The following is a 25,108-nucleotide window of genomic DNA, read 5'->3' as shown; positions in this document are numbered from 1 at the left end:
GCTATGGGCTGTCCTTTTGCCCCAGAATTAGCGATCCTTTTTATGAGTCAATATGAAGATACCTTTATCCACAATGACAACCCATTCCACCAATGGATAGGTGGATGGGTGCGATACATAGATGACGTCTTTCTCACCTGGTCGGGGTCCTCAGAACAACTAAATCAGTTCCACGATTGGATCAACAACAGGACAGAAGACATTAAATTTACTCTTCAGACCTCTGAAACAAGGATGTCTTTCTTAGATGTAGAAGTCTACTGTTCAAATGGACAACTGGTCACCACTCTATTTAAAAAGAAGACTGACCGCAACAAGGCATTGGACTTCTCCAGCAGTCACCCAAGAAGTTTAAAACAAAATCTCCCAATAGGGCAGTTTTTGCGCATCCGCAGAAACTGCACCTTCAAGGATGAATTTATGGACCACGCTGATGTCCTAAAAGAGAAACTTCTAGCTCGTGGCTACCCAGCCAAACTTCTTAAACAAGCAATTAAGAGAGCCTGGTGGACACCTCGAGAAGAATTATTGATCAAAAAACAAAAAACCCACCAACAACGAACCGTGTGTGTATCTACATACTGGCCTTCATCTAACATCGTCAAAAAATTGATCCACCAGAACTGGCATCTAGTTAAGGACCTTGACAACCAACTGACAGACGTCACCCTTTTTGCATTTAAAAAGGATAAAAGTATTGCGAATCATATTGTGCGAGCAGCGATCCCTAAACCTAAAACTCCGACACTACGTGATTATTTGAGCCTGCCTCCAATAATTGGCCATCACAAATGTGGTACATGTCTCTGTTGCTCGTCGACCATTGAAGGTAATCTTTTCCAGCATGTAGGGATATTTTGGAAACATGATCAGTTTACTAATTGTAAAACAAAAAATGTGGTCTATGGCCTACTTTGCCCGTGTAACAAACTATATATAGGCAAGACAACCCAAGAAGTGAGACAGAGAATGTCTCAACACAAGTCCAGAATTAAGAAAAAAGTCCTCACTGCTCCATTGGTACAACACTGGATAGATAAAGCGCACAGTGAACAGGAGTTTAAATGGACAATAATCTCTAAAATTGACTCTGACCCAAGAGGCGGAGACGTAGAGGCTAGGCTGCGTCAACGTGAGGCAATGTTGATACTGAAGTTTAATACCACAACACAAGGCCTTAATGAAATGTCGGAATTGTACAACTTGTAAACATTGACCTTGAGAAAACATGTTTTTCCAGCATACTTATCCACTTAACAACACCCTTTGAGCTGTATCGTACTTTTTCCAGCCCCATGTGAGACGCCTCAGTAGTTCCAAACAAGACAATATCGGATTAACAACTCAATCAGTCGTTCGCCCACAATGTATACATTTTTCCTGGACCTCAGTGATCAGACCTAGGCATCTTATGAGGGACGCCACTCCTCTCGGAAGCATTATACCAAGCGTTCTCATGCGGAACATATAGAACATGTCTCCGTCTGCACAAAGCATATTTCTAGCGTCTTGAATGGTACCGCAAGAGAGTCGATACATTAACAGCAGTACCAGAATTCAGTAGTTTTAGATCTGTCATCGCGTCGAACATGAAGCTAGACTACAACTCCCATGAGTCATACGAATTAACCCGGAAACACCGCCCATTCAAATATGACTGACCCAGAACTAATCAACATCGCGTAAACACACGATGGCGAACTAAACTCGAGGAGACGGACGCCTGTTCCCAAGTAAGGAAGAATTGCATTGCGTATCCTTGCACCGCGAACCCCTTAGAGCCCTGAAAACACCGCGTACGATAGTTACAACGTTTCACGGCAGCCCGCGCTCGCACGAAGAGCCACGCAACACCCCTTACGTAGGTTCCCTTAGAGACAGGTAGACCCAGCCGTTCCCATACATCGCTCTAGAGTGATCATGTTGTTTTAACGCTCCCCCGCGGCTATTTTAGTGGCCATGTTAAACTTTCACATGAGGTGCCATTACCACGATATGATCGACAGCCCTTCCTATTTTTGCATTCTCCAGAACTATTATCGAGGTGTTGCAATTCGAACGGACTGTGTTTTCCAGATTTATTTTTGTGGTCCTGAAGAGAATCCTTTACATTTATTAAGGATTCGAAACGCGTCGACCGAGGTGGTAGTTGCGTGTAGTGCCAAGTTGTTGGCCTTAGATCATATTTTGTATCAATAAGAGTGATAGAAAAATATTGTGTAGCAGTGTTTGGTATTACTTACTGTTGTAAGCTTTTGGAGCTCATATATATTGTATGACACCACTCCTATGATTACGAATAGGATTAGGATCTAGCTCCGCCATAAACTGCAGCAACCCAATTATTTGCAGACTGTGATAAAACTGTATCACCAATTACCACCACGCCCCAGAAATGTTAGATATATATTCACTGTCTTGTGTACACATGTTTTTTGTCCATTTGTGTTTTTAGTGTTTTCACAAACCCCTTTCACATTCATTCCCCTTGCCCCACTTAAAAAGCTTCACTCCTCCATGTCCTTCATATGGTGATTGTTTGATGTTGTAAATACATGGATGTACATTTATATGTATTAAATCTCTTCTTTGAAAACATAAAAAACAAACTAAATTGATTACAAAAAGAAAAAAGAAAAGAGTTCTAATTTTTCTACTAGAAGCTTTGACTGAAAGAGTGGTCTTTTCTGAAGTAGCGACCAGGAGCTTCTTCTTTCATCTGATTGAAACTAGTGCACAGTACTGGCATTTTTCTTGTTCATTACGTAGCGGCGCAGCCTTACTGTGCTTTTCGCCAGACCCGTTAAGTTTCGTGGTTCTCTCTGAAGCAGACTTCCCGATTGCTTTCGACAGATCCTCCGTTTTATCCTCCCTTATGGTTAACTATGGAATCTTCCTTTATTTCTCACTTCACTTTCCGTGAACTTATTTCCTTCGCGTCTTACCCCGCCCGTCTTCACACGCCTATTATATCTCATTGTCGTGCTCTTCTTCTTCCCTTTATATCTTCATCTTATCCTTCCCTTCTTACTCTTCATGAACTACCTGTTTGGTTTAATCCTCATATTAAAATTCGTAATCGCACTATTTACTGGAAGGTCTGGCACTCTTGTGGATTGTGCTGGATCTCTCAATTGCTTTCTCACAATGTTCCTCTCTCCTTCTCGGACCTCTCGTCCTCTTTCCTGTTACCTTCCAGTGCTCGTGCACAATATGACTTACTTTTGCCTGTCCTTACCTCATATCTTCAATCATTGCCGGCATCCAAGGTTATCCCATTAGACCGTCAAGCCACTTCCTCTTTATTAGAATCCTTTCCCTCAGCCTCCTCCCTTTATTATTCCTTCCGCTCCACAGTTGATCGAGTGAAATCTAAATTTGAGATTGCTTGGGAGTCAGATCTTTCTCAAGATTGGTCGGTTCTTCTTTGGGATAAAGTCTGGCCCAAACTTCATAGAACCTCTAGGGCTGCCAACACCATCCAAACGCTATACTTTATTTATAACAGAGTTTTGTTTACCCCACTTTCCCTGTCCCGTTTTTCTTCGGAGAATCCCTCTACCTGTTGGTCTTGCCCTTTTCCCTCAGCAGACCTAAAACATATGCTTTTTGACTGTCCACATGTATCCAGGTTCTGGAACTCTGTATGGTCCCAAATCCAAAAAAAATTCCTTTTTCAGATTCCCTTCTCTCCTGCTCTTGTTTTTCTAGGATCCCTCTCTCCTGACCTCCCTCAATCTCCTAGCCACTACCTGCTCCTTGACCTCTTAATAGCTGTTGCATTCCACATTATCACGTCCAACTGGAAACAAGCTGCAAATGTGTCTTATCGTTCTTGGTGGAATGCAGTCTGTTTTCATCACCGTCTACACACCAATTTTGTATCTCCTGTTTCCCTGGCAATTAAACGAGACCTTATTTGGCTTCCTTTGGTAACGTTCCTTTACTCCATTGCCCCAAGGAGCTCCTCGCTGGATCCTGCAGTAGTTGAAGTCCGCAAACCACCATGAATTTTCTTTTCCCTTTGCTTTATTATCATACAGTGCATTTGTTGTCTTATTTATTTTTACTCATTTCATTTCATGCTCATTTTTCCTGCCTTTCATAAGATTTTATTGAAAGAAGTTATTGTTTTTTTCCTTAAGTTGTAACTTATTGTCATATCCATTTCCTGTCTCTTCCTTTCTCCCTCCCTTCCCCCTTGCTTTTATCTTCAATAAAATCAAACTTAAAAAGATTCACATGCTTTGCATACTGCTCCCACATTTTGTTGGGCCTATACAACTTGCGTTTCTTCAAAAAAACTTCAAGGCATTCCAAATCAAAGGATGATGCATGCCTCTTCCCTTAGTCTCATCTAAGCCTCTAGCATAGGCCAATATAAATCTGAAATTATATGAGGCTCACATTTTCTTGGTTCCAAACCACCTGGGATGTCCAGATGCACTCCATCATACACCTATAATTAATCACATCACTAAATGCATATGCTGTAATAATACCAAAGAAACAACAAATATTTGAATAATGTGTAAGCTGAGAAAGAAGGTTAAAAAAGTATTTTTTAATCTGTGATGATCCTTTTTATAGCCAGTATAGGTGGCATACAACAGGTAGATCACTAAAGATTAACAAAATGGTTCTTTATTGTGGCAATGTGGCCATTATCCTCCTGGACCTCAGAGCAGCCTTTGATACGGTGAATCACCGTATACTTTTAGCCTGCCTAAATAAAATTGGAGTCTCGGGAAAGGCCCTCGCATGGCTGGAATCATTCCTTCAGGAAAGGTATTTCAAGGTGTTTGAAGGGGATTGCCATTCCTCCCCTGTACCTCTGCATGTGGGGTCCCGCAGGGCTCCTCCCTCAGCCCCACACTTTTTAATGTATATATGTCTCCCCTAGCTGGGGCTAGGGGAGACATATGGGCTCCCATATGGGATCGAATTGGTCAGCTACACCGACGACACGCAGCTCATGGTCTCTCTTAACCAAGCAGAGCTGTCCCCCACGAGCCTGAGTATCTGTCTGGAGGAAGGAGCCAAGTGGATGTCTCAGTCCCACCTCAAACTCAACGGTGAGAAGACCGAACTTATGTTATTAGGCAGGCAGGCTTCATTCAATGCCCCCACACTACGGCCACCCTGTATGGGCCCTGGTCCTACCCCCAAAACTGAGTTCAAGAGCTTGGGACTCTGGTTAGACAATGATCTCTTGTTTAAAGTACAAGCCAGGAAAACAGCAGCCAGTTGTTTTGGCCTGCTAAAATCCATACGTAAAATCCTTCCCCAGTTGCCTGATAGGGCTAAAACAATTTTAGTTCAGGCCCTGATCTTATCCAGGCTTGACTATGGAAATGCGATCTACCTGGGAGCCCCGACTTAGGTGACCTGCAAGCTTCAGGTGGTCCAGAATTCCGCCGCGAGACTGTTGACTAGCACTAACCATCGCTCCTCAGCCAAACCAGCGCTCAGATCTCTCCACTGGCTACCGATAAAAGAACGGATACACTTCAAGACCCTCTGTATTGCCCATAAAAATCTCCAAGGCAAAGGCCTTCCAATTTTCGCCAACCTTATCAGACCCTATAAAACGCCCAGAAACTTGCGGTCTAATGATCTCAATCTGGCAGAAGTTCCCAGAATTAGTAAGTCTCGCTCCGGAGATCGCCTCTTTTCTTACAATGCATCAAAACTTTGGAACTCTCTGCCTCTCTCCCTTCATCAGGAACCCAACCTCCTTACTTTCCGCAAGAAACTAAAAACATGGCTTTTCCCGGAAACGATATAACCAAGATTACTCAAGAGCAATCATAGACTTTCTGTATTTCTGTGATTCCAAGCGCTGGGATGCTCCCGGGTAGCCATGCGCTATAGAAGAACTATTTTCATTTCATTGTGCATTTTTAGAAGGGATATGCTGTGCAAACAGTACCTTGGCAATGATAAAGCCACAGTCCAACCTGCCTGTTGATGTAGTTGCATAAGCAAACATTTAATTACAGGTGTTTTTATAGCGGCCTAATCACCCAAGAGGGTATCCAAGTGCTCTGTAGCAAGTGTGTGATGGCAGGCCAGGGGAATTACTCCTGAACTCTTAAGCCCGGTTTGGTGGCATAGTGGACTAATGTGTCCACTGTAGGGGCCTTTGTTCGACCTCATGGTCACAGGTTCAAATCCTGGCAGGTCCACTCAGCCTTTCCTCATTCGGAGGTCGATAAAAAACAAAAACAAAAAAACATTGAGTTGGGTAACAATAAACATCTGCTATTCAGCGCCAAGATACCCTTGGTTGAACGTGTGCTTTACAATATGTGTATGTTATGTTATGTTCTTGACTTTCAAAAGAAGCGGATTAGAAAGCTCTGATGTGTTGTGGGAGGTTGCTCCAAGCTTTAGGGGCCAGGTACGAGAAGGTGCGATTCCCTGCTATGCATTTGTGTATACTTGGGGTGTGTGCTAATAACAGACCGGCAGAGCAGGGGTGTCTGGAATGTTGGTGGAAGTGAATTTGGCTATTCAGGTAGGCAGGGCCAATGTTGTGGAGAGCTTTGTAAGTATGGGTGAGGAGTTTAAAGGGTGTGTTGTGTATCGGGAGGCAGTAGAGAAACCTTAAGGTGTGGTGTGATGTAATGTGGGCTTCGGCGTGGAAGGTTGAGGACTAGCCTGGCTGCTGCGTTTTGGACGGTCTGCAGTTCTCTTGCGAGCTGGTTGGTAATCCCTTTGTACAGGATGTTTCCATGGTTGAGTCTGCTGGTGAAGAGGGCTTCGGTGATAGTGTTCCTGGTCTAGTCTGGCAGCCACTTGAACATTTTCTTCAGCACCCTTAGTGTGTTGAAGCAGACACAGACCACTGTGTTGACTTGGGCGGTTATGTCCAGTTTGTTGTTTATGGTGACTCAGAGGTTATTTGCTTGAGTGTAGGGTGTGTGGATGGGTTTCAGATCCATGGGCCAGCAGGTGGAGTCTCATAGCGAGGTGTTCTTCCTGAAGACTACCACCTCGGTCTTGTCCGAATTCAATTTGAGGCAATAGGATTTCATCCAGGTAGCCACTTTTGTTATGCATGTGGTGAACTTGTTCCTGGTTTTTGATGTTTGTCTGAGAGGGACAGTATCAGTTGAGTTTTGTTGGAGTGAGTATGTTTATGTTGTGAACATATATGATGTCAGTCAGCTGGGTTATATAGATGTTGAAGAGTGCTGGGCTGAGCAAGGACCCCTGCAGGAATCCACAAATAAGATCTAGTGCTTCAGAGGAGTAAGGGACATGTCGATGGTTTTGGTTCTTCTGGTAAGGTAGGCGCTGAGTATTTCAAGGGTGAGTCTCTGGATGCCGGCTTCGTGGAGTTGGTGGATAAGGATGGGTGTGGGAGATGGTGTCAAAGGCTGATGATAGGTCTAGAAGGATAATAGCTGCCGGTTCTCACTGATGAGGATCATCCGAATGTCATCCTTTGCCTCTGAAAGGGCAGTTTCCCTGCTTAGGTTGGGTCTCAATTCTGATTGTGTGGTGTCGAGTAGCAGATGTTTGGCTGAGTTGTCAGTGAGGCGCTTATTGATGGCTTTTTTCCAGGAGTTTGGCTGGAAATCAGTAGATAATTTGGCTGGAATATCAGTAGATAATTGGTGAGTTTGGGCAGGTCAGCTGAGGGGTTCTTTAGGAGGGAGTGGACGACTCCATGTTTCCATGGTTCTGGTAAGGTGGCTGTACCAATGGGGGTGTTAAGAATAGGCGAGAGAGCCCTCTTTTTACTTCAGCAAAGTATTACTGCCGTACAGCAGAGGCATTGGCGAGTTGTCTCTGTACCTGTACCATTCACAGCAAAGAAAGCAATAGCAAATTCAAAGAAGGAGATGGTTTAGATAGAGTATACTAAATCGCGCATAGGAATATTTGAGTTTTCCATTAATTGCATTTCCATTAGTCATACCTTTGCACCATGAAGTTGAATAGATGGATCGGTCTCCTCCATGCACTTGCAAGCCACTTCTCCAAGCTCCAGTAAATAATTCTGGGCCAAGGAAAAGTATCCTTTCACGAGATGTGCCAACACCTACAGAGTAAAAGGAAAACATAAAATCACATGAAAAACAACTAAAACAAAGCACAAGGGGGAAGCGTAATTCACATGCTAGCTATTCATTTCATTGTACGGTTTATGTATTCTCTTAGTTTTTTCTGACTCACATGTCATTAGTAAAATTACTCTTCCTGACTACAGAAGAGAGCCAGCATATTTTGGAGGATGGATCAAAGCACTCACCAAAGATCTTAAAGTTGCCCATGTCAGATCTTAAGATCAAGAGAGAAGCACACAACAAAGTAAATGTTTACTAGGTGTGCTAGAGCTATATTAATCTATTTAGGTGAAGGCCTTTGTGGAGATGTTGCTATGAGAACTCATGCCCGTGACTGCAATGTTCGAGGTTTTCTTGTAGAACGGGGCCTCAGGTCAATGGATTCTTAACTATGGGGGCCAGGATTCCATTTTGAGAACTGCAAGGAAAATAATGCCCAGTTTTATGAAAACCATAAAGTGAGAATCTACACTGATTCTACAGTTGTGATCTAGCATATTCACTAGAAATACCAGGTATGCCAGGTGGCACCCAAGCAAGGTTAAAACAATGATGCACGAAAGAACATTTGCTGAACCCTGAGCGCAAGTAATAGGATGTGCCACAGAATCCTTATTTTCAACCATTCATTTTACACAAACTCTGCCTACATAGGGAGTTGTTGCCAGAGTTGCTTATTCTGCTTATACAATGAAGCTCATAACAAACTGTTTTCTTGACACCTGCAGCACTCTGTACTGCCCATGCACGCTGACCAAGGCCGCAGGAGCAGTGGCCACTTAAGCCTCTATTGCAAAACTACTGGGTACCCTGCAGAGCATGGACAGGCTGGCGTGAAAGGACGCCTCAGCCAAAGCCGCAAAAGGAGATGGAGCAAGGTGAGGCGAAATGACCGAGAAAGTGAGCTGTAGTCATGCTCACCTTAAACCGCTTGAGAGTGGAATCAACTTTGTCGCCAAACAGGAGAGTCCCATCAAAGGCATGTACATCAAGAAGGACTGGACGTAGCCATAAAAAAAACCAGTTGATCGCAGCCACGCATGATAGCAACACTGGTGCCTATGGCCCGACCAATGGAATCAGTGGTGTCCGAGCCAAAAAGAATTGTGACCTTGGCTGCAGGACGACCATCTTGAATTGCCTGGGATACAGTGCTTAATTTGAGCCGGTGCTTTACGCTGCTCAGTACCGGCACTTAATTTGTTTCCGTTGCTCGGCACCGGCACCTAATTGTCAACACAATACTTAGAACAGTACACCACATGGTGGCGCTGCTCATCTAATTTAAAGATGAGCAGATCAACTGTAGTTTAGGACTATCATAAACACTAAAGTTGCTAATACAGGTCTCCTCAACCATTCCTTTAGCTTTATGTACCTGGAATTATCTGAAAGGTCGCATTTACATGCGAGAGAGGTTGGTAGTTGTTATTTCAGCAATGACAAGGGCGATGGGTAGTGCAAGCTGCAGTGGCCTTCTGGCTAGTGGCCTGGCGCTTAATATTTTACAAATTAGGCACTGCTGGGATAGCACAGGGCGATGGTCCACAGGCACATCAGAAGGAATTGAGCCACTGAATCCAAAAGTGTGAGATATTGTCTCAACAAAGAGATGGCAATAACAGAGAAGAGGGCCAAGCTCGTAGAAGAAAAGACAAACATGATGAATGCTTCCACTCACTTAGATTCAATATTGGGGGCGTGGTAGGAAATGTGATGAGATTAGAGCAGCTGGCTGACGCTTTCACCTATACGTTTTCTGGTGAGGGGTGCTGTGAAAGACAAGATAGGTTGTGTGGAGCATGGTGACGCTGTGCAGCAATTTGTAGATTGGCCAAAGCCTCCAATAAGGTATCCGCGAGTGCATCGTTCAAAGGAACAACAGCCTCCAAAGAGGTCTGCCCCAATGAAGGACCTCAGTCAAGCCATTCATCCTAACCTCCAAGGTGGGCAGCTGGAGGTCAAGAACTTCATACGCATCACCATAGCAAAGGAAGTGTATAACTCTGGGATTGGTCTGGGAGAGGAAAGAGATCGGTCTCCAGGGAGTTATTAAGGCTACAAGGCACTTTTAAGTCATTGAACCAATTATCATGCTGGTAGAGCTGAATGGTCTCATTTCATGAGTTAGTCATTATACGAGCCTGTCCCAAAAATAGGGTGCAGAGAGTGATGTCTCCCCTGTGGCAAATCAAATAATTGATTCACATGCAAAATTGGACTAAACACTTCTAGCCAAAAATGCAATTTACTGCATGTCTGACAACATAAGCCGAAAGAGATTTGGATCTACAACCAGTCTAGATTGATATCTTAACTGTTGCTGGGGAAGGCAATACGGTTCCGAACCCTGGCTAAATGTATTCTGACAAATGTTGTTTGAACAATTTTATAAGGCACTATGGTTTTAAAAGCATTTGGGGCCTCCTGGCCAATTGGGGATAGATGGATGGAGAATATATATATATATATATATATTTTATTGAACTATCCCACAAATCAATAACATTTATAGGAGTCACTTGGCCAACCCTTTGTGGATGGCAGCCATATTAAATGTTAGTCTGTGAAGATGGTCTAGAACTGACACACAAAAAGGCCCACAAAAATCCAGTTACATGGTCAAAATATTATTAAGTGGTCCAAGTACAAACTGCCACGAAGATAAAAAAAAACAACCACTGTCCAGTAATAATTGGGATATTGTTTATATAGTGTGAGATTGTCTGGGCCTTAAATCATTCTGAAAATTGATTGGTGTTGCATAAAGCAGACAAAGTGTATAATAGAGTGTTTTGAGAGAGTCCACAGTTACCCTGTTGATTTGGCAATGACTGGGCCGAAAACTGAGAAAGGGGTTAATTATTGTGTTTTTGGTGGACAAGGAAGGAACTCTGGGACAATGTGTAAACATATCTGCCAAAAACAGAATACTAGAAAAGGAAATGATCAGGTTGGTGGCATATCACAGTATAATATATTTGGTGCTTGTCCACATATGGGAATTGAATATCTTGGGCATCATTGGCAGCCTTGCTGAGGCTTGGAGAAAGGTTGGGAGGGACTGTACTGCCAGGCACCTTATCTGTGCACAGAGCAGTGTTAAAATGTGCTCTATTGTGTGGAGTTATTGGTGCTGTAATAGAGGGGTCCTGCACCACTGAAATAGTATCCTGCACCACTGATATAGCACAAGTTTGGTTAAAGGTGTGTTAATAGAATAGGGCTACTTCCAATTTGTATTCCTTCCTTTCCTATAGAGTCCACACCCAATATCTCCTTTAGCTTTACACAATACAAATGATTGGGCTGGAAATACAACAGTCAGAACATTATCGGTAATGCATACACACTGCAATCATAATAGAAAATGTTACACAAATCTCCTTACACAACTCCCAACAGACAATATGACAAAATGAAGTCTAAATTATTATTTACAGTAGTTAATACCTGTAAGACTAAAGCCTAATGTTTGATAAACACAGCAACATACCTGTAAGGATTCCAAACGCACAGGTGATGGTTCATACACACTTCCAGATGTAGGGCTAAGATCGCCGTCTGACAGGGAATCTTCTTTGGGTTGCACCACAACTGAAATACACAGACGTATGAGCCAGCACGGCTCTGTAGGAGAGCTATCGGAAGTCTGCGTAGGCTCCCCCTGGAGCTCTACAAGTGGTGTCTTTCTCCACCATTCAGGGTCATTTAAGCGTCGTGGGGTGGCGGTACCACTGAGTGGGAGCCCTGAAGAATTTGGCTGCTGCAGAAGCAGCTGCGCCTCTGGTAATGGAACTTGACTAGAGACCATGGCCCCCAGTAGAGTGAGGCTGGACACCCGAACATTAACATCTGGCAACAAAAAAAAACATAGCTGTTCAGAAAAAAAGTTCTGTTGAATTTAGCATATATGCTACAAGAAGAGGGCTTTTAAGGCAGGGGTACAAAAAATGAAGTACGTGTGCCAATATTCATTGCTGAACAAGAGATTATATATTGCATACATTCAATAACGAAGGTAGGAAAATAGAGCTGAACACAAACCTTTGTGTCGTATATAAGGCTTAATCTGGTTCCACACTCTTGTGAGAAGTCCAGGTTTTAAGCGGTTGTAAGGAACATTCAACACCAGGTTTGCAAGGCACTGAAATTATATAAAAGAGTGACAAATAACACACCTGAACTCAAAGCAAATCACAATCGTCAACAGGTGGGAATTTTTTTTTCAAAGGAAGGGCTAAACTTAACTAATGATTAAACCTTGAGTGTAAAAGATCAGCAATAATTCATTGTTAATAGAGTTATAATAAATACACATAAAAGTACTACACCTTAAACACTTGTCACTGAAGTGCTTCTACCACAGCCTGATGCTTTGACTATGTGCGTACAAAATCAACAGTTCAAAACACTTCTCTACACCGCCTTGTTCTTTAGCCAGGGTACTGGATTTTATCTGCCTGACTTTTCTTTACGTGAAAGAGAAACTAATATAGAACTTATTTGAAAAAAAAAAAAACTACATTGCCTTGGAAATGTTTCGACGAATATACAAAGACTACTCTCCAATTGAATCCTACAGACTTTACTGTTGAGTGTGGAACCACTTTGTGTCCTATGTTGGTTTGGAACCTTTTTCAAATATTGAGTAGAGAGGGATGTTCTCCTTGGTTTTCAACACCAGCATTTACTTCCTGAATATTATTGACAAGTGCTGACTGCTTTTGCCTCAACCCTCTGTTCGACATTGCATAACTACCTAGAGGATACCCTGTGAGAAGTTTATTGAGAGGTCCCTATGGTAGGTTAAAAAATGCATACAAACTTAGGCAGGCGATGCAAAGTTAGGAAGCATGACTGTCTGGAGAATAGAGCAACAGGATGTGGCTTATGCTGGATTAGGTCGACATGTTTCATGCCCTGGTGGTCCTGATGTATTTGAGGCATATCTTCAGGACCAATAAATGGAGTGTAGACCCTACTTTGGGTCCAAAAAAGTGTGAGGGCACAATATTACCTAATCTGGTGGAACAGCATAAGGTCATGTAAGTACTTAAAATATGCTTCCCCTATGATATAACAATCCAACCCACAAGATTCAGCCTATGTGCACCATAGGTCTAGGCAGTGATCTCCCGTCGGACCAACCCCTCACCCTGCCTTCCTGGAAGTCGACTTACAGGAGATCATGCGTAGTAGACTGTTCATTGAGGTTTACGTGGTCCTCTGCCTAGACCCAAGGAGCACATATGCTGAATCTTATGGGTTGGATTAAGCCTTAGGAACTACGTCATTTGAACGCATGGGTCTTTAGCAAGCATTTGTTCTGAACGCAAGTTGTTTTAACGAGGTGCCTTATGGGGGGCGCAGGATATTGAAACAGTTGCATTTACTATTCCAACTCCAGTCTGCCCAACAATATTGAAGGTGTTGGACTTTAATTCAAACAACAGTTCACCAGAGAAACCCCACGTAACTATTGCATGCTAAAGACACATTTGTTCTGCTGCCGGAGCTATGAAGGCACAGCGTGATTCCGGCATTGTGCTATAGAAAGTTTCCCACTATAACTCAAGCCACGAAAAGTCTTACTTATCTTGCATTGTGAGAACCTTAGGTGTGGCATCCAGGCATACCACAGTAGTCTATGTAATCTGAAAGTAATCAAAAGTATTCTAAACGTAATTACTGTGTAATTTAACTTGCTTTTTGAAACCATACCAAACCAACAATTGCAAATCTATTCCCAATTGCATGTCTGTGTAAGGTTTACAATTGAAAGAACATTTTACCTACCTGTATCAAGTTCTGCTTGGTTCTAGAAATAAAATACAGCACTTTGGTCTGGATTCTGTCTCTGAGTGTGTGTAAAAAGTCCGTGGGTGAGTGAATACAATAAATGCTTAACACACCCTTTGGATAAGCCTAACTGCTCCCCAACACTACCACAAAGAGAGCTGTTAGTACTTTCCTAAATTAGCCTCTGGTATATCTCTCGGAACTCCCTATACTTTGTGCACACTATAATGTACTTTGGTATGGTATATACAGAGCCAGCTTCCTAGAACCTTATACTGTGATTCTAGGAAATTCACTTAATCTACCAGTGCCTCAAAAATTGTGACTAGATGTGATGTTAAAAAATAAATAATTGGGAGGGGTTATTTAGAGTAGAGGTTGCGGCCCTGCCTACCCATTACATTCTTTCAACTGACTGTCTTTCCTAAAAAAAAAAAAACACACACAACACACACGCTCCCTCCATGTCCCACCGCCCCTCCCACTTACTGTTCTGTATTATGGCCCTGCTGGAAATCATATTCTCACTGAAGGACTCTGTTGAAGTAAATATCTTCTCAGACCCGCACTCACACAACACATTTTCAGACAATAACATATCTAACAAGATGAGCAAACTGCAGGTTTTTATCGAAGCCATAATAATATTGTGTATACATTAAAAGAATACTATTGCACTGAAGGAAATAAGAACAATAAATAAATAACTGCAAGAGATCAGTAGAAATAAACAGCAAGGCACTTGCTTCTAGACAAAGTGCAAAAAACCTTAGTGAGAAAGATCGATCTGGAGCAAAAGATGCAGATACCAAACCTTTATAAAGAATGCAGATGTACTGTATCCTTCAATCTCTACCTAGGACTTCCAGACTACCAACTAGCCAGACTCCAGATCATTATGAATGACGCAGCCCGATTAGTGTTTAAGGTTCCCTGTCGCATCCATGCCTCTCCCCTCCTGCGCCAACTTCACTGGCTCCCGATCAGGCAAAGGATAAAATTCAAGAGCCTCTATATTGCACACAAAGCCATTTTCGTCCAGACACCGAAATACATCAAAAATAGCCTAGTCAATTATGCCCCAACCATAGCACTCCGATCTTCGGAGGCTAGGATGCTTGTCTGCCCCCGCTCTCGCCTGGTCTCCTTCAGGGGCAGAGCATTCTCCACTATCATCCTACATATCTGGAACAAACTACCAGATAACACCCGAAAGGAACACTCCTTTTTTCCTTTCAGGAAACAACAAAAGACCTTCCTTTTTAAGGAAGCATGGGGCACACAGTAAAGTACCGTCTCCTCGCTACCTATCCAAAGCAGGTCCCGTCTCTGTCAACACTTAGAGACCGTTGGGGATAACGCGCAATATAAATATAAATATAAATTACAATTACAATTACAATCTAAATTAAAAATATGTAACAAAAGCTGCAAAACGTTTAAGGAACAGTCCAAGATTTGTTTTGAGAAAGGAAAAATTAGCCCCATTGAACAAAGAGCAAAAAAAGAACAACATCTTTAGTTGCAAGGGTAAAAGAATATTCAGACTGAAAGATTTATCCAAGATAATAGTGCGAGACTTAGGTTGTACTATTTCTATAGGATCCCAGAGCAATTGTCAAGAACGGAGTTCGAAGTTTTCCAGCTACTATAATATTGAGCAGTGTTGCAGAGTTGTAAGTCAGAAACTTACACTTGTTAGATGAAGCCAGTGTTTTGGACATAAAATGGATTATAGATTATAGTCAGGTAGAATATATAAGGAGTGAAGATCTACAGAAGACATCACTTAATGGACTGGAGTCAGTGATACTGTTTGTATAGCCTGTCAAATGTGAAGACTTAACCTTCTGGTTAACCACTTTGAACACTTGAAAAAACAACAGTGAATCATTATGAAACGAGCGTAGAACTCTAATGTAGTGAAATATTCGGTCATCATGTTCCCCTCATCAATACTGAGGAACACAAAAGGGAGGATCACTGTCAGAAAAAAAGCGGCTGAGGAAAAATAAAAAATAAAATAGTCACATTGGTGGACAACTTATAAATAAAACTTTAAAACAACAAGCATTTGCAATGCAATAGGTCTCGCATTTTCGAAACTTTTACCTATCGGTATTGCAAATGACAATGCCTTTTATTATGTATACCATGGGGGGTATGGAAGAGTATTCAATAGTACAAAAAAGGGGAAGGGTACCTGGTTATTCGTTTTACCGCTATTTATTTTAGGCGGAGAAAAACAATGACCAATGGATTCATATGCTTATGATGTATAAATTATATTTCTTTCATAATTAATTCAAATATAATTGTTGTAGACATTAACTTCATGCCTGAGATGCAATACATATAAAGTACAAAGCTTGTGATTTGAATACATAAACAATGTGAATAGGCAAAAGGAACAGTGCAATGATATATACAAAAACAATGATTAATGTACAAAGTGCGTGAAATTACACCAGCGTTACACAGTTATTGGGAGTTCCCCAATTTACTTATCAATAGGCATTTTTTGGGAAGGATCTATGACTTCATGAGAAAAATCTCTTCTCAGAGGGGTGCATTGTGGATTGTCCACCCTCAGCGGAGAATAGGAATTAGCAGTTGCCCTATGTGTAAAAGACAGATGGAAATGGCGGACGCGTTTCTAATCCCTGCGGTGATTCACAGGAGATAGTCATCAGGGCATGAGGGCACGGTGTAACCTACAAGTGAAATGAAATGAAAGGGATTATCTAAAGAATAGGGTGTCTCCTCTTCGCTACGTATTTACAATGTGCCATTTAAGGTATTGTACCTGAAGTTGAAGGTGTCACTTCAGTGAAGGTAAATTATTTTGAGCTTGCGTCACAGGACCTGAAAAAATCAGGAGTGCCTGTCATTTAAATAGTTTGCGTTTCAGTATGCCTCATAGTTTAATAGATTTCTTAGAAAAGAAAGAGCCTTACATTTGAAGTCAGCGGAGGACACAGGAAATTATTTATTGTTGTGAGTCGTCAACCGGCAAATACGCCGTCAATCATTAGTATTGTGCCACCAATCGCAATTTCTTTTTTGCAGCCAAGACGGGAAAAGCGGGAAATGAATAAACGTTTACTATGGCTGTCTCCGTAACAAATATCTCTTTGCAATGGACATCAAATAAACGTTTTTAACTTACATAAAGTTATCTTGTAGCACCCGTGTATGATGAAAAACGACTTTGATAACAGGTTGCGAACGCCGTGTTTCTAAACAAAAAATGAAACGCATTTAATATGTTTGTTCATTTCTGCCTACTTGCAGTCTATTGAGACGAGGTTTGGTCTCAGTGGTTCACTTTCTTTAGATGTGAATGTGAGGTTCTGACAGAGACTCGTCCCACAGTCCGTTTGTTTTGAAACTGATTGTCAGTTCTGAATGAAGCTAAATAAACTTAAAACCGGAAGTATGTTGGCTCTCATTATTGGTTTGTTGTGGGAGCTGAAGTTTATGTGTTTAAAGTGGCAAAGTGGCATCAACTTTAACGTGATCCGATTCATATTGAAATGTGAGGGTTATCAACGTTTGTTCTAAACCCAGGAGTGTTACCAGCAGATGAAATGCTTTAATATGGGTTTCCGAGACTTTGTGAACTGAATTAAAAACAGTTTGAGTGTGACCTCCTTTTACTGCTAAATTATAGAAGTTGCGGTTTAATTACTGAAGTCTTCACTCTTGGCGTCAGTATGGATATGGCTGGATGTATATTTAGCAGTGTGTTTCTTAACAAAGGACCCAGGGCAACGGTCAAGGTTGTTATGACAACTCATTTAAACCATCTACCACACAACTGTATTTCATGATGAGGTATGTTTCTTTATTTCTTAGAAGTTTGACAACATCTCCAACTCTTGGTGTAATTTTCAATGTGGATAGGACTGTCCAGGCAAAATCCTTTCCAGAATGCTGTTCCTCCACGAAGTGTACGACCATTGGTGCAGTCAGTATTTTTTGTTTGATTCTTGATCTGTGTAGTATCATTCGCTGGTTGATTTGTTGCGTAGCTTTGCCGATGTACAGTTTAGGACACGGGCATTTGATGGCATATACAGCGTTCCTAGTTTTGCTGTTTGTGAATTCATTGTGTTTCCACTTGATATTATTGAACACAAATTCAGAGCACTCCAAGGTGTTGTCACAAGCGGAACATGTACCGCATTTATGATGGCCAACAATTGGAGCCAGATTCCATAATGCTCGCTGGTCGTGTGCTTTGTTCTTGCGGATATCAGCACAACTGATTTGTTGTCCAGTGCTTTTATTTATTTTCATAGCTAATAAAGTTTTTTCCATCGGACAAGTAAGACCTGTTAACAAGTGCCAATTGTTCAAGATAATCTTTTTGAATTTTTTGGTGTGTGGGCAAAATGTTGACAAGCGTACTAGTTGATCTAATGGCTTCTTAATCTTTTTGGTCAGTAACTCGTCGATATATGCTCTCTCTCTTTCAGTTGTTCCCAGAGTATATCGGCTTGGGCAATAAAATCTTTTTTCCGCGAGCTATTCCGCCGTATTCTTAAGAGTTGCTGTAGGGTAAATTGTCTTTCAGACTTCGTGGGTGGAAGTTAGAGTAGTGTAAAATAGAATTTTTGTCCCTAGACTTGCGGTGTAGCATAGTTATCAGCTTGTCATCTTGCGCAAACACCTCAACATCAAGAAAAGTTAGTAGAGTTTGATTTTCAGTCATACTGAATTTTAGATCAGCATGCCTGCTGTTAAGCCATTCAAAGAAGGATTGTAATTGCTCTTCTGTGCCCTCCCACTGGCACCAGACATCATCAATCTAGCGGTACCATGATTGAAGATTACCGCTATATGGGTTATTCCTGGAGATGAACCGTTCTTCAAACAGTGCCGTGGAAAGCACTGCCATTTCTGGGGCATAAGGACACCCCATGGCAGTGCCCTTGACCTGCATGAAGAACGTATATGAGAAGCTGAGTTAAACTGGCTTGCTTATATACTGATGAGATACCCGAATGGCACAAAACCCCATAATTGCATTTCACCTTTTTATTTATTTATTTCCTTTGCTGGAACTAGAACCCTGCTCCTGCGTGAGCCCTCCTGGTTCTATGTTCCAGATTCCCTGTTTGGCAGTTTAAGCCTGCCCTGCTGTTCAACTGGATGCTCTGTGCCTTTCCACCTATAATAAATCCTCTTTTGAATATAAAATCGTTTGGCTCTTACCTTACAAAATTGGCGACGATTGGAGAACCTAAGGAGTCTTTTTGCAGCATTTTCAAGGCACAGGTGCGAGGATTCCTTCAAAAAACGAACCCGTCTATCTCTCTTCACTTTCAACAAAGTCGGAGCACTGTTGAAGAAAGTCTCTTCCCGTACGTCTCATCGGCAGCCTCGGGGTATGTACTTTGCTAAAGTTATTGATTTTAACTAATTTCCCCGTTACGTGAGGATTGCCTTCAGCTACGTAACGTTGCTTGGTTGCCATAACTACCAACCAGCCTGCTCCACGCGTCATCGCGCTCAAGACGTCACCGCGTTTAACGCGTCATCACGCGGATCACGCTCTTTCTAGGGCTAATCCGTCTTGTTTTCTCTTGTTGCCTTGTCACAAAGCGCGTCACAAAGCGTCCTGGATCAGCGTCTTGGATCAGCGTCCGCTTCAGATGACTCTGACTAAGCTGATCTTACGAGTGGAATCCTAACGCTGTGTACTTTACCTTTGACGCGCAACAACGTGTTTAAAGCCTTCATTTTACCTTCAGCGCGTTGAGGAGATGTATTTCCAGGCTGAAACACTACACTGGTTGGTACTTCTACATTGAAAAGTTGATTTTGACTGAGACTTCCTGAGAGACTGGTTTCTTCCACTGCTCTGTAAAGATGGGTACTATATATTTTAACTGCTCTTCATTTTTTTCCTTGGATATTCCTTCAATAGTCCTTGCTGTTTCCAGTATAGTTCCAGTATATTTTTGACATTTTGACATTTCCAGTAATCATTTTTGTGTGCATTTTGACACGATTTTTTTTTTTACATTCCATACTACACTCTTGGCATTTTCTATACTATATACACACACTGCTACTTTATTTAATTTGTGTTATTAACATATTATTCAGCCATGCAATTTGATCCTCCAAGCAAGTTTCTGCAGAGCAAAGGTGAACCATCTATTCCGTGGTCACGTTGGAAAGAAGAATTTATTACTTATCTTAAGGCTATCGATGGTGAGCGTATGTCTGCTGAGAGGAAGAAAAATATTTTCCTCCACTGCTTGGGTTCAGGAGGGTCAGAATGTCTTCAGAACTCTTCCTCCTATGCGTTCAGGAGGTGATCACAATGTTTACGATGAAGCTTTATTGCGTATTGAAAATAGATTTAAACCCAATACTAGTGTGGCATTAAACAGGTATAAATTCTATACTAGAGCTCAGGAAGAAAATGAAAGTTTTGATGACTTTCTCACTGCACTTCGAGCTTTGTCCCTACATTGCAATTTTGGGTTAATGACTGACGAAATGCTCAGGGACCAAATCATTGTACACGTGAGAAGTAAAAAAGTTCAGGAACAGCTTTGGATCCTGGGTGATCCCAGTTTAGAGGTGACTATCAGTACCTCCAAAGCTCTTGAACAATCTGAGCGTTGGATGAAAACTCTAGAAAGTAAAGCCTCCTCTGGTACTGTTAGCAAATCTTCTTCTAGTGTTGATGAGGGTAATGTTAATGCTGTTTCCTCCTCTAGCTCATTTTCCAATAGCAAGCCTAATACTAATACGAAAACTCAGTCTAATTCCAAAAATTATTATTGCTTTAGATGTGGTAATCCTAACCACATTGCTTCGTATTCTCGTTGTCCTGCTATTGGAAAAGAGTGCACTAAGTGTGGACGTGTAGGTCATTTTTCAAAAATGTGCAAAGACACTGGTACAAGAAAGGATTCTTCCTTTTCCTCTAAAGGCAAGATTTCTACTGTGTCACAAGGTATGTCATCATCCCAAGACCTAGAACAAGGTATTGTTGTTTCTATCCGCAATATGGTTGATACCAAATCTGTAGAAACTTTGAGGTCTCCAGATTGTATCGTTAATATTTTAGGAAAAGAGCTCAAACTTATGGCTGATTCAGGCTCTCCCTGGACCATTATTACCAAGTTATATTGCAATGAAGTGTTTGGGAGCCTTGTTGACCTAACTAGCTTATGTGAGCCTGATATTGTTGCACAAAATTTTGATGAATCCTACATTAATGTTGTTGGTTATAAAGAAGTCCTTATTGAATTTAGAGGAAATAGTGCTTGGATCAAAATGTACATTGCTGTCAAAGGTGTGAATGTTCTGGGCTGGAGGGATCAATTCAGACTTGGAATTACCTTAAATCCCAGGAACAAAGATCCTATCTCTGTGGTTGCCATTACTTGTGATGCTGCACCTTTGGACAACAGTGCTTCCTGTAGTGCTAGTACTCTTCTGTCTGATGATAGTATGATTGCTTCTGAATCTTCCAAGAATGTGTGTGATCTAGAGAAGGACCTTCCTTTGTTATTTCCTCAAGTTTTTTCTGAAAAACTTGGCAAACTTAAAGGTTTTTCCCATAGAATCAAAGTTAAAAGTGGTGCCATCCCAGTCAAACAAAAATTGAGGGGTGTACCCATTAGTATAAGAGCTGAACTCAAGGTTTTATTGGACGACATGATTCTTGGAGGTGTTATTGAGGAAGTAGAGTCCTCTGAATGGGTTTCGCCCATCGTTTTGGCTCAGAAACCCGATAAAAGTATCAGGTTGTGTGTGGACCTAAGGGCTCTCAATGCGAATTTAATCACTGATTGTCACCCTCTTCCCAATATAAACGAAATGGTATGCTTATTGGATGGTGCTTGCATTTTCTCTACTCTTGATTTGCGTTCCGCTTATCACCAAATCGAATTAACTGATGATGCAAAGCAGTTTACCGCTTTCATCACTCCTTTTGGCCTTTTTCAATTTAAGAGGATGCCTTTTGGCCTAGCCTCCGCCGCTTCGGTGTTTCAAAGGGCCATGCACCACATTTTTTTTTTCACAACCAATTTTATTGAGCAAAAGAGTATCAAGAATGTGGCATCGTCACACGCCAAGATCACCACAACAGTATCAATGCAGTGGTGACATACATAGTATTCACAAAGCAAGTGTCAATGAAGCTCAGCTTTAAAAATGCCCTAACAACCCATCCCAACCCCAACTACACCCCCACCCGTACCCACCAACCCCCCCCCCCCCGCATGCACCACATTTTTAAGGATGTTTGCTCTTTCGTAAAGTGTTTCCAGGATGATATCATCACTTTTTCCAAAAATGTGGATGATCATCGTGTCCATCTTAAGGATGTGTGCAACAAGTTATGTGATGCTGGTCTTACCCTTAAATTTAACAAATGTAAGTTGTTTTGTAAGAGTGTCGAATACTTGGGTCACACCTTGTCTGCTGACGGTGTAGTTCCCAAGCGTTCCCTTGTTGATGCCATTGTTAAAGCCCCTTCTCCTGATAACAAGGAGAAATTGCTTTCCTTTGCTGGCTTATGCAAGTACTACAGTAAGTTTATTCGCAATTTCGCCACGAAAATGGAACCCCTCAGGGAGCTTACCAGGAAGTCCTCAGACTTTGTGTGGTCTGAAAGGCAGAAGTCTGCCTTTTCTTCTATTAAAGAAGATATCGTCAATGCTCCCACTTGGAGATCCTTTTCCCTTAACAAGAAGTGCATTATCACCGTGGATGCCAGTTGTTATGGCCTTGGAGCTGTGTTAGGTCAGGTTTCTGGCAAGGAAGAATGGTGCGTTGCGTTTGCGTCAAGGACCCTATCTCTCACTGAGAGGAGGTATGCGGTCATTGAAAGGGAGTTGTTAGCCTGCACATGGGCTGTGGAGCATTTTCGCAATTATGTTTGGGGCAACAGATTCATTCTTAAAACTGACCACAAGCCCTTGGTTGGAATTTTGTCTCCTGGGGGCGGTTGGAACTCAACTGCTCGCATTGCACGCTTATCTTCAAATTTGCAGGAGTATGATTTTGAGGTTTTGTATGTCCCTGGTAGAAGTAATGTCACGGCAGATTTTCTCTCCAGGTTGCCTTGCCCTGATGTTGGTTCCAATCCAGATAATCGTGAAATTGATATTGTTTCTGTGGTTGATGACTATGTTTCTAGTGATTTCAGGGGTATCTCTGAGATTGAGTGGATGTCGGAAGTTGAGAAGGATCCTATTTTCTAATTTATTTTTGACTGTTTAGAAAGAGGTTGGCCCAAGGATAAATCTGTTTTACCTGAATTTGCCCCTTTTTGTCAGGTTTCGTCAGAGATTGAGGCTGTGGGAAGGATTTTGTTTAAGGCTGGGAAAATGATTCCTCCTGCTTCTTTGTACAACAAGATTCTTTCTTTGGCCCATAGGACTCATATTGGAATGTCCTCTATGAAACGCCTTATTAGGACCAACTTTTGGTGGCCTGGTCTTGACAAGATGGTAGACAGAACTGTCCGTGACTGTGTGGATTGTATCAGTAGTGATAAGATGCTTAAGGTGTCTTCTGCTCCCCTTCGTCCTGTTTCTTGGCCTGATCATCCCTGGCAGAAACTAGCTTTTGACATTTCTGGTCCTTTCCATCGCCTGGCTCAGAATGCTCGTTTTGCTTTAGTTTTAATTGACTATCACAGCAAATGGCCGGAAGTTAAGTTTGTCTCCTGTGCCACCACCTTAGTCATCATTTCTTTCCTTAGGGAAGTTTTTGCTGGAGAGGGTTCCCCTGAATTAGTGTATTAGTGTAGTGAGCTAAACAGTGTTCAGCGCTGCTGCTGTTTGCACTATTAGGATACATCAAAGAGGTACCGTTAGGTAGGTGCAAACTTACTGCATTAAAGGTCCTCCTAGTCAAACTTAAACTAGCAAGCTATGCACTGGGGTAGAGGAACCACTGCCAAGAACAACTGGATGAATACTGGTTTTTAATGCCGATCATGTCTAGACCAAAGGACATTGGGAGTCTATTCAGCATGCATCTAGAGCAGCAAGCTGAAAGCCACCTTAAATCACAGGAGTGGGACGTGTGGCGATGGCAGACAAGGGGGAAACATAATTTACCAGCGGCAGCCGCGGAGACTCCGGGGCCGCATCAGCGGGTAGGGGAGTAGGCGGAGCTTATAAGCACGGCGCAGCTAAGTTTGCCTTCCGCCTCGGGAAGCACAAAGAATGAACAGGGCAACTCTGGGAAGTTTGCTTTGGGATGGGGAGGGAGGAGCGGTTAGGATTTGCAATCAGGAGCCAGTAAACAAGCTAGGAACATACCGTCCGACGTCACAAGAAACAAAGATAGCGTCGGTACATCCAGAGGGGCCGTCCTAAAATCGGACAGGGCGGTAACAAAAAAGCCTGATTTCCAATCACACTCCATTGTTTAACTTAAACTATGAAGCAAGCCAATGAAAAACAGGGGCGGGGCTTCGAGTCCCCTTCTGAAATCGTATCTATTCCAAGAAGCCCGTGCAGGCTGCTGCAACGCCAGGCGAGACCTAAAAATAAAAACAGCAAGAGAAGCTGTATAAAGAATGCCTTAAAGATGCCAAAGATTAGTCACACAATAAAATAGAATTCACATGTGTCTACAAGGGGAGGGCTTTTCAGACTCTCAATGCATCACAAAGAACAAGTTACTTACTTTCGGTAACGATTTATCTGATAGAGACCTATATAAGTTGTAGATTGCTTACCTTAGAATTTTTTCAACAGCAGTACCCCTGCGCATTTGTAGGTGGAGTCGATCGGATCTGCTTCAGTCGTCATGGGTGCCGGGATGACATCAAGTGACCTATATAGATGTCGCCCATGTGAGCTGATTTTAGTTCATAACACGACTTTTCACGCCAGAAGCGCAGAGCCATGAAAGTCCCTATCCCGAGAAATCAATTGACTAATATAAGTCTCCATCAGATACATTGTTGCCGAAGGGAAGTAACTTGTTCATCTGATAGATACTATTAGTTGTAGATTGCGTACCTTAGAATAGATACCCCAGCAATACCATCTCAGGAGGGTCTTCGAACCAAGGCTGTCCAGACAATAGTGTCAGGTAAACATGTGCAGGGATACCCACGTTGCCGCCTGACATATCAAGGAGTGGGACTCTGCATGCCCATGCAGTAGGTGCTTCTGTTGCTATACTGGAGTGAGCACACAACCCCAGAGGAGGTTTCTTGATCGACAATGCAT

General features: G+C 42.2%; 1 protein-coding gene across 2 annotated transcripts in view; it reads right to left on the bottom strand.

The window, feature by feature from the left end:
• HEATR6 (HEAT repeat containing 6) overlaps positions 1-25,108 on the bottom strand; it is a 353,001-nt gene that overhangs the window by 130,541 nt on the left and 197,352 nt on the right. For both annotated transcript variants that reach the window (XM_086954868.1, XM_086954869.1), the window contains exons 11-13: positions 12,126-12,225; positions 11,575-11,933; positions 7,931-8,053 (exon numbers count right to left, since the gene is read on the bottom strand). In XM_086954868.1, the coding sequence (XP_086810994.1) occupies positions 7,931-8,053; positions 11,575-11,933; positions 12,126-12,225 (582 nt within the window). The remainder of the gene's footprint in view (positions 1-7,930; positions 8,054-11,574; positions 11,934-12,125; positions 12,226-25,108) is intronic.

The sequence above is a fragment of the Lissotriton vulgaris genome, chromosome 2_1, assembly GCF_964263255.1.
Source record: "Lissotriton vulgaris chromosome 2_1, aLisVul1.2, whole genome shotgun sequence".
NCBI classification, from domain to species: domain Eukaryota; kingdom Metazoa; phylum Chordata; class Amphibia; order Caudata; family Salamandridae; genus Lissotriton; species Lissotriton vulgaris.
The sequence above is the reverse complement of the archived record's forward strand: the minus strand, read 5'-3'. Positions and strand labels throughout refer to the sequence as shown.